General features: G+C 33.0%; 1 protein-coding gene across 1 annotated transcript in view; it reads left to right on the forward strand.

Moving 5' to 3' along the window:
- HERC2 (E3 ubiquitin-protein ligase HERC2) overlaps positions 1 to 9059 on the forward strand; it is a 71531-nt gene extending 62472 nt beyond the window's left edge. The window contains exons 86-92 of the mRNA XM_085946474.1: positions 2295 to 2511; positions 3238 to 3432; positions 3762 to 3934; positions 4052 to 4182; positions 4592 to 4755; positions 6065 to 6332; positions 7281 to 9059. Of these exons, the coding sequence (XP_085802600.1) occupies positions 2295 to 2511; positions 3238 to 3432; positions 3762 to 3934; positions 4052 to 4182; positions 4592 to 4755; positions 6065 to 6332; positions 7281 to 7395 (1263 nt within the window). The 3' untranslated portion in view covers positions 7396 to 9059. The remainder of the gene's footprint in view (positions 1 to 2294; positions 2512 to 3237; positions 3433 to 3761; positions 3935 to 4051; positions 4183 to 4591; positions 4756 to 6064; positions 6333 to 7280) is intronic.
- Positions 9060 to 13071: the final 4012 nt, after the last annotated feature.

The raw sequence follows: 13071 nt of genomic DNA on the forward strand, positions 1-13071 counted from the left end.
TATCAGTAATTCATTGAAAGTCCGAGATAGAGCCCGAAATGTGTGAAAAAGTCATCGAAAATTGGCTTAAGCGGATCGTGAGCTGCAAGATGGCCCGGGAGGTCATTTGAATGATATTTTATTCCATGTGTAATTGCAAAGACCAAATTATGATTGAATAAATCGGTACTGTGATGGCAAACGGTTATAACTGCTGTATACACAATTTTACGGGAGAGCAAAAGCAAAGTTTTGAAATCAGTCTGACAAGTTAGTTAATAAGATATTTTAAAGTATTTTATGTCAAAATAAGCGAAATTAGCAGCCCCACACAAACCTTTAATCATTCTTTTACTGAGATTGAAGTTTTATTGTTATCTTGCATTTTTATCTTATTTTCATATCAATCTTTTTCACACTTGGTCAGATGCAGATATCTTTTAACATTACTTTTTGACCAATAGAGTTGCAGCTCTAATATTGTGCCACATCAAAGAGTGTACAATTTGGAACATATTATGCAAGGAAACTTAAAATGTGAAAAAAACTGCAGTTATAACCGTCTGCCATCACAGTACCAAAATATTCGTGGGGTTGCTGTCAAAAGCCAATAATTTAGGTATTTAGAGTGAACAACGGATTATGTGTCTATATATTACGAGGGCGGTCCGTAGAATAAGGTCTCCAATTTTTTTTCACAAAGAAAAACACGTTTATTTACATTGAATTATACATTGTTGGAAAGCCTGAACTTTCTACTATTTTATACATTCTACATAATCCCCGTTGCGATCGATGCATTTTTGCATGCGGTGTAGCTTTTTTCATATACCCATGTCATAGAACTCTCCTGCCACCGCGTGCAGGTCTAGCGTACGACCTTGGTGCTAGATCTGGGCTGTAGGGGGGGGGGTGTGTGACGTTATCCCATCCAAATTGGTTGATGAGGTCGGTTGTTGCGTGGACGGTGTGGGGACAAGCGTTGTCCTGATGAATACGCACTCCCTTCGGCAACATGCCCCTTCTTTTGTTTTGAATTGCACGGCGAAGATTCTTCAAAGTTTTACATTAGCGATCAGCGCTTATTATTGTCCCGGTAGGCATGAACTCGCACAACAATATCCCTTTCCTATTCTAAAACACAGTCGCCATCACTTTGCCGGCAGACAATGTTTGTTTAAACTTTCGCGGCTTCGGCGATCCTGAATGCCGCCACTGATGGGACTGTCCTTTTGTCTCTGGTGTAATGTACCCAGGTTTCGTCGCCAGTGACAATTGAATCCAAAAATTCCCCGCCCTCTTCTGCGTCGCAATCAAGGAATTCGCGGGCCGTTTCAACTCGTTGCCTTTGGTGAGCATTTTGGGGACCCACCTTGCACACACCTTGTGATAATGCAAATTTTCTGTCAAAATCTTGTCAATCAGGGATCAATTTGCACAGCTCCCGAATTGTCACCCGTCGATCTTCAAGCATTACCCTCTCCACTTTTGCATTCATTTCGTCTGAAACCGATGGCCGTCCGGCACGCTGTTTATCATGGACGTCTGTACGTCCGTTTTTAAACTTTCTGCACCATTTTCACACGTTTTTGATGTCCATACACTTCACATAACTGTCGATAAATTTCTATAGGTGTAGTGTCCTTAGCACACAAAAAACGAATAACAGAACGTAACTCACACCGGCAGTAGTGGCGAGTGGAAGCTCCCATCGTGAACGGTTACCAAATCAAGACTAAGCATCGTAGACAGCTCGCAGTGGTGGGGATTTGTAGACGGGGAACCAAGCTACACGCCAGTGTTGCCGGAAGCGTTCCTCGCGACTCCAGCGCCTTGGAGATCTTATTTTATGGACAACCCTCGTATAAATATGCATGCTAGAAAAAAAAACCAAGGTCATCCAATGTATAGAACATGCACATAAAGCACAATGAAATTAGCATTATGCCTGTTTTTAGAGGGCATATCAAATTTCTAAGTGCAATTACTCCATAACATGATTTCGAGACTTTTGGCAGTAACCCGCAAAAAACTTACGATACGTGTGTTTTATTTAAAAAAAAAATTCATAACAGAACTTAGATAACCCTTTACTTTAAGACAGCTTTTAATAAGAGATGGGATACATGACATGTCATTGCAATACAGTCACTAAATTAAAAGTGTTCAATGTAATGCTAAATATTTTTCCTTACTTTTTTAATTGCGGACAACGTATTGTGTCAAACACATTGTGTGGACCTAAGCTTAAGTAAACCTAAATATGTATATAACACCCAGTTGTATTGTGGTTAAAAATATTGAAACTCTGTCAGGTGGTGATGTCAACCATGGTCCGGGATCGCCAGCACGGACCGGTGGTGGAGCTCCGACGGTTAGGAGGTGGTCGCGGAGGGCGTGGTCAGAAGACTGGAGCCCCTTCATCATCAGCCGCTGCTAAAACTGTGTTCGCTCAGATGGTGCAGCGTCTACCGCTTTTGACCCAAGAAGCTTTGTCCCTGCCGCATCGCGTCTGGAAAGTTAAATTTGTTGGTGAGTTCACTATCAATTTTTCAATACACAGTAACATTTAATGCTGTATCTTGAATTCAATTCAATCTAATCCATAGCTAGACAAATAAAATGACCGTTATTTCTTACAAATGTTAGATCTATACAAGTGTTACCTAGAGTAGATAGTTGACGCTGAATGCAGCTAAGTTGGAAATGTTGACTGAAGTATTTATTGAGATCGTAGTTGTTCACGTTGAAATCATTAATGAACATTGGGTATATCCATGTTTCCAAGTTTTGGAAAGACATTCTTAAAGATTTCACAGTACTCAAGTACATAATGCTTTGAAGAGGGAGATTTTGATGTAGGTTTCTGAAACGTATTTTTGCTGCATGCTGACACCTATAACTTTCAGAAATCATCTTTCTGATCTTCACAAGTGTTTGAACGGTTACATGTAAATTGTACATATTACATTTCACCGTAGCTCAGTTCGCCGTGAGCTTTCTATTGGAAAGAGATGACCGTATACTACACAATCATCTCTATAGCACCGAGATGAAAAAATTTACACATTCTGTGATCACTGTCACACAATGTCAAAATCAATGATCAATAAAATTGATCATTGATTTTCATCAGCAATCAATTGTCTGGGCGATAAATTTTCTGCAAACTATCTAATTAGGATGACTTTTTTTAGTTTTCAGGAATTTCATTCAATTCATATAATATTGTTTCCTTTTTTCTTACTCCACCACTAGGCGAAAGTGTAGACGATTGTGGGGGAGGTTACAGTGAATCGATTGCGGAGATGTGCGAAGAACTTCAGTGCGGTGCCGCTTCTTTATTGGTGAGGACGCCTAATGGGAGAGCGGACGCAGGCGCTTCCAGGGATTGCCTACTGTTAGATCCTGCGGCTGCCTCCGTGCTCAATCTCAACATGTTCAGATTTTTAGGTAGGTAACTTGTTACTAGAGTATAATTAAATTTTGGTAATTCCAAGTTTAACTAATATTCCAATTATCAATGTCTTCGTGCCTTTCGTATTCTCGGTTTCATTGATTTGCTTATATTATTGTAATAAAATAATATAACATTATTTTGTAAGGTATTTAAATAGGTATAAATAAATTTTTATCATGTTTAGATTTTATTCAACAAGGTGAGATGAAATCTAACTCTTGACATCCATTTATAGATGTGATTATACTCAGATTAAACTTTCTTCAATAATATGAAATATTTGAGTGCAAATTGTGATGTCCTGAATTTTAATGATTTGTAGGTGTGCTGATGGGAATAGCCATCCGAACGGGATCCCCTCTGGGGCTGCACCTGGCGGAAGGCGTATGGCGTCAATTGGGCGGACAGACACTCCGTCCGACAGATCTCGCGGAAGTGGATGCTGGCTTTCTGCCTGCTCTGCTCTGTATAAGAGACATGAACCCCGATCAAGCTGTGAGTATTATTTCTACATTATATTTCACTGATGAAAATTTCAATTTGATAAACCAAAAATGTTCCTTGTCACATAATAGGTTCATCTGATAATTTATTGCACATTTCATTTTCCAGGAGTTCCGATCACTAGAGTTGCCATTCTCCACTCCATCGGCCTCCGGTCGAGAGATACCACTGTCGCGAAGATATCGCCGTATCACTCCTGAGAATAGACATGAATATGTTTCGCTTGCACTCAATTATCGGTCAGTTAATAGTTTATTCATTCATTGTACAATGTTACATTGTATCATAATAAAGTAAATCTTAAAACTATATTTTGGTTATATAGTTACCCTAATTTAAAAATGACTTCTTTCACATTTAGCCCCATAAAGTTAAACGTTGGACCGCAGCAAGTGGAACAGCGACAGACATAGTTGCCACAGACAATATACATACTATTGCCAATTGCCGTATCAATGACGTTTTACCCTCAAACTGATGTCTCACTTCTGACAGATGACATTACTGCTTTTGTACAAGTAGCGTCCTTAAGTACAGAACTGCCTTCAAAATTCCTAATATGTAAGGGTTAGCAGATTATATAATAGGTACACTTAGCAGTATTAATGGCTAATCATATTTTGTACAACTATTGTTTTGAATGCGCAGACTGCATGAGTTTGATGAGCAAGCTGCGGCAGTGAGAGACGGGGCATCCCGCGTCGTGCCGGCACCCCTCCTCGCCCTATTCAGTGCTTCTGAACTGGAAGCCATGGTTTGCGGTTCTCCCGATATACCGCTCAACGCACTGAGGTCCCTTGCCACTTACAAAGGTCAGTAAATTTTATTAAAGATCATTTTTTCTCATATTCGCAAGAGCACAAATATTCATGTTGAGTTGTGCAAAATGACCACCACATCTCTCTTTATTTTATTATATTTCTTCCAAAATACATCATTTTGATATTATACTTATTATAAGTTGTTGTAAAATTATGATAATATTCTTCTATTTTCATCTTTTATATTTTTCAATCTTCTTTGTCTTGCAGTGCTCTTTGTGTGTAAATATTTTCTTGCATCCAGAAAAAGAAGGAAAAAAAAGCATTGGTGGAATGAGCTGGCCGGCTATTCTCCATGCAGTTTCTCAAATCATGTAATCAAATAACACTAAATATAGGTATCTAGTAAAAGTGCTGCTCCATTATATTTTTAGTCTCAAATATTACACAATTTATCTACTACATTATCTCGCAAGTTTAAATTATGATATACAAATATAAATAATATCATTAGCGTTAAAAATTTCCACGGAATCTACTCTCAAATGTTGTATAATTTGCACTCATTCCTTAATTTGCTACACTTATCCTAGCTCGACGTTACTGCAACTAACCTCATTCAATCAGATCTCATTTCTCCATTTTTCTATATTATCTTCCTGATTTTTAATTCTTTCTATCAGGCAAATAGCTAATTGGTAGTAATTAACGTAAGAATTGGTGTAATTACGGAGTGTAAAGGTGAGATAGATGCTGTTTAAAAACAATATCTGGAATTATTACATTTTTCGAACAATTTGCATCGCTTCTGGATATTGGTTGCGGTACACAGTTTTATAAAATAAATTAACTACAAAATTTTAGTAAAGACAAGCTTTTTAATACAAGTCATGTTAGTTATGTATATTCATCTAATTTTCGATCCTATAGGTTTGTATGTCACACATTGAACAAGTGTCAATATGTAGTAAGTGTATAAGTCGACGCAAGTGTTTTGCGTGGAGAGATGCCATTTCATTATTTGCTCCAATCATTGTTACCGTATCAATGATATCTGGTGCAGCATAATAAACTTCAAATTTGTAATTGACAGATAACAACATTTTATCAAGATTCACTGAAAACCTGGTTTTGATAATTATTATCATAAAACCGTCTCCACATTAGCAACAAATAATTTCTTAAGAAATTATTACGTAAGAAATTATGATAATTATCCCAAAATTTAATGAGGTTGCCAGCAACTTGTTACCAATGTGGACACGGTATAATATGCTATAAATTTTAGTCGAAACGACACACGAGTTATGTGCCACTACTATGGATAGTGATGACAGTTTTACATAATGATCATGTGCAGGAGTGGAAGCCACGTCCCCACTGGTGCAGTGGTTCTGGGAAGTGATGGAAGAACTGAGCAGTGCGGAGAGGGCGCTGTTCCTGCGATTTGTGTGGGGGCGCACGCGACTACCACGCTCTCAGGCCGACTTCCGTGGGCGCGACTTCGTGCTGCAGGTGTTGGATAAATACCAGCCGCCTGACCACTTCCTGCCTGAGAGTTACACTTGTTTCTTTCTGCTCAAGATGCCTAGGTACTCCTGCAAGATTGTACTCCGGGAAAAACTCAGGTCAGTATTTGGCATATTAACATATTTATGGAATACTTTTTTCTTTATTTTCTAATGGGTGCCATATTATTCTAATTAAGATGTGAATGTTGCCAAATTAAGGGCCCACACGCACTGTAAAGTTCAAAAATAAAGATTTTGGGATATCTTCGGAAGCTTAGTCTGAACAATCTCGGCAGGAAAAATGTATATCGCCACCTCCTACGGAAGAGATCGGAACTGCGTTTTTGGCTATTTTGACTTCACTGCCTTTCATTAAATATTTTTAAAGATAATAAAACGAAGACATTGAAAAAAACAAAAATTCAATCAATACTTTATATGCATAACTAAAAAATTACAATAATTCCACTATTTAAGTTAACATTGTGGTGTCATTAAAATTTATTAAAACCATATTAAAGAGGATATGTCATTATTATGTCCTAACTTTTCTCATAATAGAAATTAACATATTTTCATGATAATGTAAAGTACACTAAATGATAAATGGGTATTTATTATTGTAAACGATTTTATTTGAAATTGGGAATGAAACTATATTTTAGCACATCAGATGTCCATTGTTATCTAATTATCCTTTTCTCACTATTTGCATTACACTTCTAATTTTATTAATTCATAACATTATTTCATAAAATATATTCATTAAATTGTCTATTGAAATTTATAAGTCAATTGCAAACTATGATATGTAATATATTATATGATACATTTTGCTCTCTGTATTTACCATGATAAGTCAAATGCCTCAGATAATATTTATTATATTATGTTCATATCATATTTTTGCAAAAGCAAATTTTTGAGGCTAAAGCTTTTTACACACAGTACGGCAAAACTGCCGGTAGAGTGACGTATACCGAAAAATGTCACAAGCCAACTCCTGAATAACCCATTGTTAAGTTGACGATTATTCCTTTACCCTTCAAATTTGATTGTTTCCAGATATGCGATACATTTCTGCAAGAGCATTGACACTGATGAATATGCACGAGTCGCTCTTTCGGCCGCCGATAGAGCTTCATCAGAAGAGAGCGGAAATGAAGAGGACAGGGGATAACTTTCTGTTTGATCTCAAAGCAACCATTCTAATATATTTAAATTTTTTCGATATGTAACATAAATACGGTTTAACTCCCAGGTAAATCAGAATAGAAAGGACATGAATGTATGAGTGTATACTGCTAACGTGTTGTAAATTATAAACATGAATCAATAATAAAACTAGTTATTGATCATTGATTACAGTAAAGTTATGTAATTATTACGGATAAAACAATCTGAAGTAGTTTTAATAGTAATAATTAATTAAGCTCATGGTGGTTGAATTAAACTTCTATTGATTAATATAATTCTGAGAGATCACTTCCTTTAAAAAAATCAATATTGTTTTTAAATTTTTTTCAGAATGGGTAACAAAATTAAATAAATGAAACAGGTTGATTTAAAAATGATTATTTGAAGTGGACAGTAATAATTCATTTTGAAATACACAAACATGATTTCATTCATTGTGACGAGAAATGTCCAATTGGCTAGCAAACAATGGTATACCAGCTAAACTATCAATAATAAATTATTCATTAATCAAATCACATTTACAACAACTACAGGGGAATAGAAAAGGTACATTTTATGTTAAAATTTAGCAGCATTTATAATATTTAATCATCATTATTGTATAACATAGTCACAGAACCAAAATTGATAAATTACCAAACTTTAAATAAATACGTCATCAAAGTAAAAAAAAAATGGAAATATCTAAAAAAGCATCAAATGATCGGTCGAAGCGTGAAATTTATAATAATTGTCATAAAGAATGAACGATGAAGGAACAAATATAACTTTTGGAAATAATTTACTCGTGAAAGGCAGGAGTCTCCTGAGTTAAATGGTTGAGAAGGGTGATTGTAGAAGAGGATGTACGTTTTGTGCCGTGATGTACAATGGTTGTTGTTTGTGACATTCACATTCGCACCGGTAGTAAACTCAAAATATTTCATAGATGTCCAGAATTGATTGCATGCTATTTTGCATGAGCATTTAATTGTATTGCCTACAATTCAGTATGCAGCATTACAAACACTAATAATCCATTGTGGTTATAAATGTCTAAGAAACATTGAAACACAGCCACACAGAGAAATTGTAGGAATGAAAAAATTTTGTGTTTTCTCTTTTATGTTATTCTTCTAAGATCTTCCATTTCGCAATAGTGTGGCATTGTTTACATCAATGCGTTGCACGAAGCGTGGCCAGACCCTACATACTGGTGTGGACACTCCATTTTGGCAAATAACTATCATTGTAGATACATAATATGTATCTATATTATATTATAATTCAATGATTCGCTTACATAACTTTTAATGAATGCCAGAAGAACCTCCTGTCGGATCCGAACAATTTGTAAACTCTTAAGTTTCTTAATACGGGGTCCAGCTGTATTTACACTGATAATCGTTTTCAGTGTTGACGATACGTTGTGTGTAGTCATCTCTTATTGAGATATTTGAGTGGATCGAGAAACTGTGATAAAATGAATCACTTAATTGTAAGTGTGAATACATGTATTAGACTACGAGATCGTATAGTACAAATGTTTGTAATTTGAAGAGATGTGTATGATATTTTTGTACAGCGGCAGCATTATTTAAAAGTTAATTGTATTCTACCCTAATACTTTCAATTTATGGAAATGCAAATGAAGCCTGATGCATTCAGTCTAAAGATGAACAAATACGTACCTAAGTTTAAGAGAATTACTAATACACTATGATGATGATTGATTCGGTTCCATCACATTGATGAGGCGGTATGTCAACGGCTTATATTGCAGTTGTATACAGTATATTATATACAATTTTTTTTTATTAATATTCAATGTAATGTTCATTATATTGAAAAAAAGGTTGGTGCTTGTTTAGCATATTAAAAATAAAACCGTAAGTCATGTCCACGCAATCTTAAAAAAGAAATCATTTATTTTAATGAAAAGAAAAGATTGTGAATGACTTTATATAACTTATATTTTTTTGTCATTGTATAAGGCAAATAAAATATTAAAACAAATGGCTTAGGTATCTATATCGCGATGAGCATAAGTTTATCTACATACCTACCATCTTCCAAAATTATCTACAAAGAATTAGGCATATTTGAAAAAAAATATTCCATATTGTAAGTCTATAATCGTAATATTTATGTAATAATCCAATAAATGTAAAGTTGCTTCTTCACGTAATAGTATATATATTTCTTTTTTCATCTGACACAACAGTAGACACTGTAATTTTTAATTTATATTGGGGAAATAATACTTATAGGTACAGTCTTACAAATTTTAGAGGGTTATTACAATATGAAATAACATAAAAAAAAATTACTTACACAAAATAATAGTCTCCATATTGTTTTGTTTCACTTTAGATCACGAAGATTTTTTCTATTCTTAAAAAATTAAGTATATCTGTAGCTATCCTATAACATGTATTTTCAATTATAGCTTGAAATATAATTATAGGATGACGCATGTTTTGCAATACTGCCATTTTATTAAGTACCTAATGTTAAATTTAATTTGCACCACATGTAATAATCTTTAGTATGCTAGATCGGATGTTACAATTTAATATTCCATATTATGTTCTGTTGAATCTTATAGATGAGCATGATATAAAATGCTTATGTATTAAAGAAAATATGAAATATTAACAAAAGCTTGCAATAAATTGCTTATTCAAGAAATATAATATTTTTTAATTATGACATAATTTATATAACACTATTTTTCTATGGGCTACATTCTACAACTAAAATATCTGATTATACAATTATTATTATGAACCCTTCTATTTTATATGTGGTATGGAAAGAGAAATCACTTCCTATTCTTTAATTTTATAATATTTTTATGGAAACGATGTGCAACAGGGATCATGGATTTTTAATATTATATCTTCTTTGAATAAGAAAACCTTCAATTTGTAAGAAAACCAACAATCTAATAGAAACTACTTTCTTAAAATGATATTCCTCTAACGGTCCACATGCGCCACGTAGGTCAAAATAGAGGTTTATGGTATTTTCAGAGCATAATCCTGGACATTCCTTAAACGTTATAGATAATCTAATTATATAATTTTGAAGCCTTATTATCCTTTATATTTATTTTAAACATTTGATGACTGTGTAAAGTATTTTTATTACATAAAATAGTATTCTTTGAAACGATTAAACGAAAAAAACGTTTTTTTTTCTCCGATTCGGTACATGTTCAAACACGCGCGTTAATATGATGTTACTCCCTACTTCATTTATCGTTTGTCAATTTATGGCTATGGCCGTATGTTGTAGCTTAACCACTGGAAAATGCCAATAGAAATGGCGTATTTCAAAAAAATACCATCTTATTCTTAGGTCAATAATTATTATAAAACAACTATTATTCGTAGGGTGTTTTATTACATTTGAATGGTGAAAGACATAGCTTATAATCAGTATCTATAAAATTATCTTCAAATGTACTAATCGTGCCCATTTTTTGAATAATAAAATGCCTAATTCTTGTCAAATTTGGGATCACAGAGATTATTAATATAATTTTTTATCGTAAATATTTCTCTATATAATGTTAACATTAATTTTACTAATGGTTTTATAAATGCGTTTAAAAATTAATAAATAAATACCACTGCACATGGATGTACTGAAATATGACTATATTCTAAAACATTAGATCGAGAGGTTTAAAAGAATACTATTTTATGTAATAAAAATACTTTATGCAGTCATCAAATGTTTAAAATAAATATAAAGGATTCAAAATTATATAAATAGATTATCGACAACATTTAAGGAGTGTCCAGGATTATGCTCTGAAAATACCATAAAACTCCATTTTGACCTACGAGGGGCATGTGGGCCCTTAATGGTATAAATATAATGCAAATACATTTTTTGGTTTTCATGAATAATTGGATATATTGAACCATGCTTACAGTTGAAGATTATATATGTATGAATGCTAACAGATGTTGTAGGTATAAATAAAACAAGATCAAATTAACATAGATAAGGTTGAGATAAATGTATGACATAATGTAAAAAAAATCACGAGCTTTTAATGGAGTTAAGAATTTTAATGTTACTGCACAGAAAAAAAACTTTGTTGTGTTGATTGTCAATGATTAGGGAATATTGAATTGTGTAGATTATTTAGGCAAAGGTGTGTAGACATCAGGTTTCCATAAGCTGAAATGAATTCTTGAAACTATTAAAATGTCATTTTATGTCATTGATTTAGAATTTAATATTTTTTAGAGATTTATAATTTATGATGTTCGCTGCATGTTTAAAAATAGTAGTATATGACGTATGGTAATATGAAATTATTATCTGCCCACATACCTAGGAATCTCCCTATTCCTCGTTTTACCTGTGCATAGAGCACTACATAGTATGTATTATCAAATTTATTTGCCGGAAGAAATTGTAATGAAATCGTATTATTTTGCATAATTTGTGATATAGATAAATCGAAAGAAGTTTTCCGAATTCATAATTTATATCGCTACTATACAAAAACAGCAAATGAAGCTGTCAAAACATTTGTGTGATACTAAATTGTGGATTAAAACTGTCTTTATTAGTTTAACCCAAAACATTTTATATAAAATTTTCAAAAAGCAATATATCCCGACGACACTACAACTACCCGATGACGACTTGTAATGGTCGCACCATAAATAGTATCAGTAAGAATATCTCTCTATAATAAAAATAACTTTTGCTTGCATTGTGATAAAAGAATCACAACAAACAGATTATTATATAATATTTCGCAACAAAAGTATTCCATTAGTATGTTCCTCAAATATTGAGAATCTAATACTAAGACTATGAAAAATATTTTGTATTTTTTAAATCATTAAGTTTTTAATCTATTTATTTCCAAAATGACCAATTTGATGCAGAAATTTCAGTGGCTTTATTTTTATAATAATTTCCTGTCCTATGATAATTTCTTTGTCTGCAGCTCACATTAAACGTTAATACAATTTAATAGTAAATCTCATGTAACAGAAGTAACTTTGACCGGAGACATATTATTATCTCATATGAAAAATCCACCTAGTGATTGTAAAATTGTGTGAGAGTTAATTTATTATGTATCTAGTAGATATGATTTTGAGGTGCTAACAGAATGACACTTGTGCGATTAACAAAACTAATTATATTATCTAACGTAAAAATACAAAGAATTAGATTATTGGAATAAATATATGAGTAGTGAATAGTTTCATTTATAAATAGCTTGTAATCTATATAAAGAATTATATTAAAATTCCTACGTGTTCAAATATTTTAACAGAAGCCTTTTGTTCATGTTAATTGATTTTTCATCACTCTTCGGCAAATCTTTTCTATACTTACTTAATCTTTCATTGATGATATTATTATTATTGATGTCATTATATAAATGGCAGACGGAGAACTACATAATATATTATGGTAAACTGCATCAGTGTCATGTAGATATTTTAAAATTGAATATTATCTATCTAGTCAGCAATGTAATGTAAAATTGTGAATTTGTATAGTTTTTTAGTCGCCGACTAATTTCCACCAAGTATGTAATTTTGAATATTTGTAGAAAAACTTTTTCTAGATAGAAAATATGGCAGATGGCATAACGAAATGTGAAAAGTAAATGAAAAGAGAAAATATAATT

Source organism: Rhyacophila brunnea, unplaced genomic scaffold (assembly GCF_057557595.1).
Source record: "Rhyacophila brunnea isolate RB1 unplaced genomic scaffold, BYU_Rbru_1.0 scaffold_2, whole genome shotgun sequence".
Classification (NCBI taxonomy): Eukaryota; Metazoa; Arthropoda; class Insecta; order Trichoptera; family Rhyacophilidae; genus Rhyacophila; species Rhyacophila brunnea.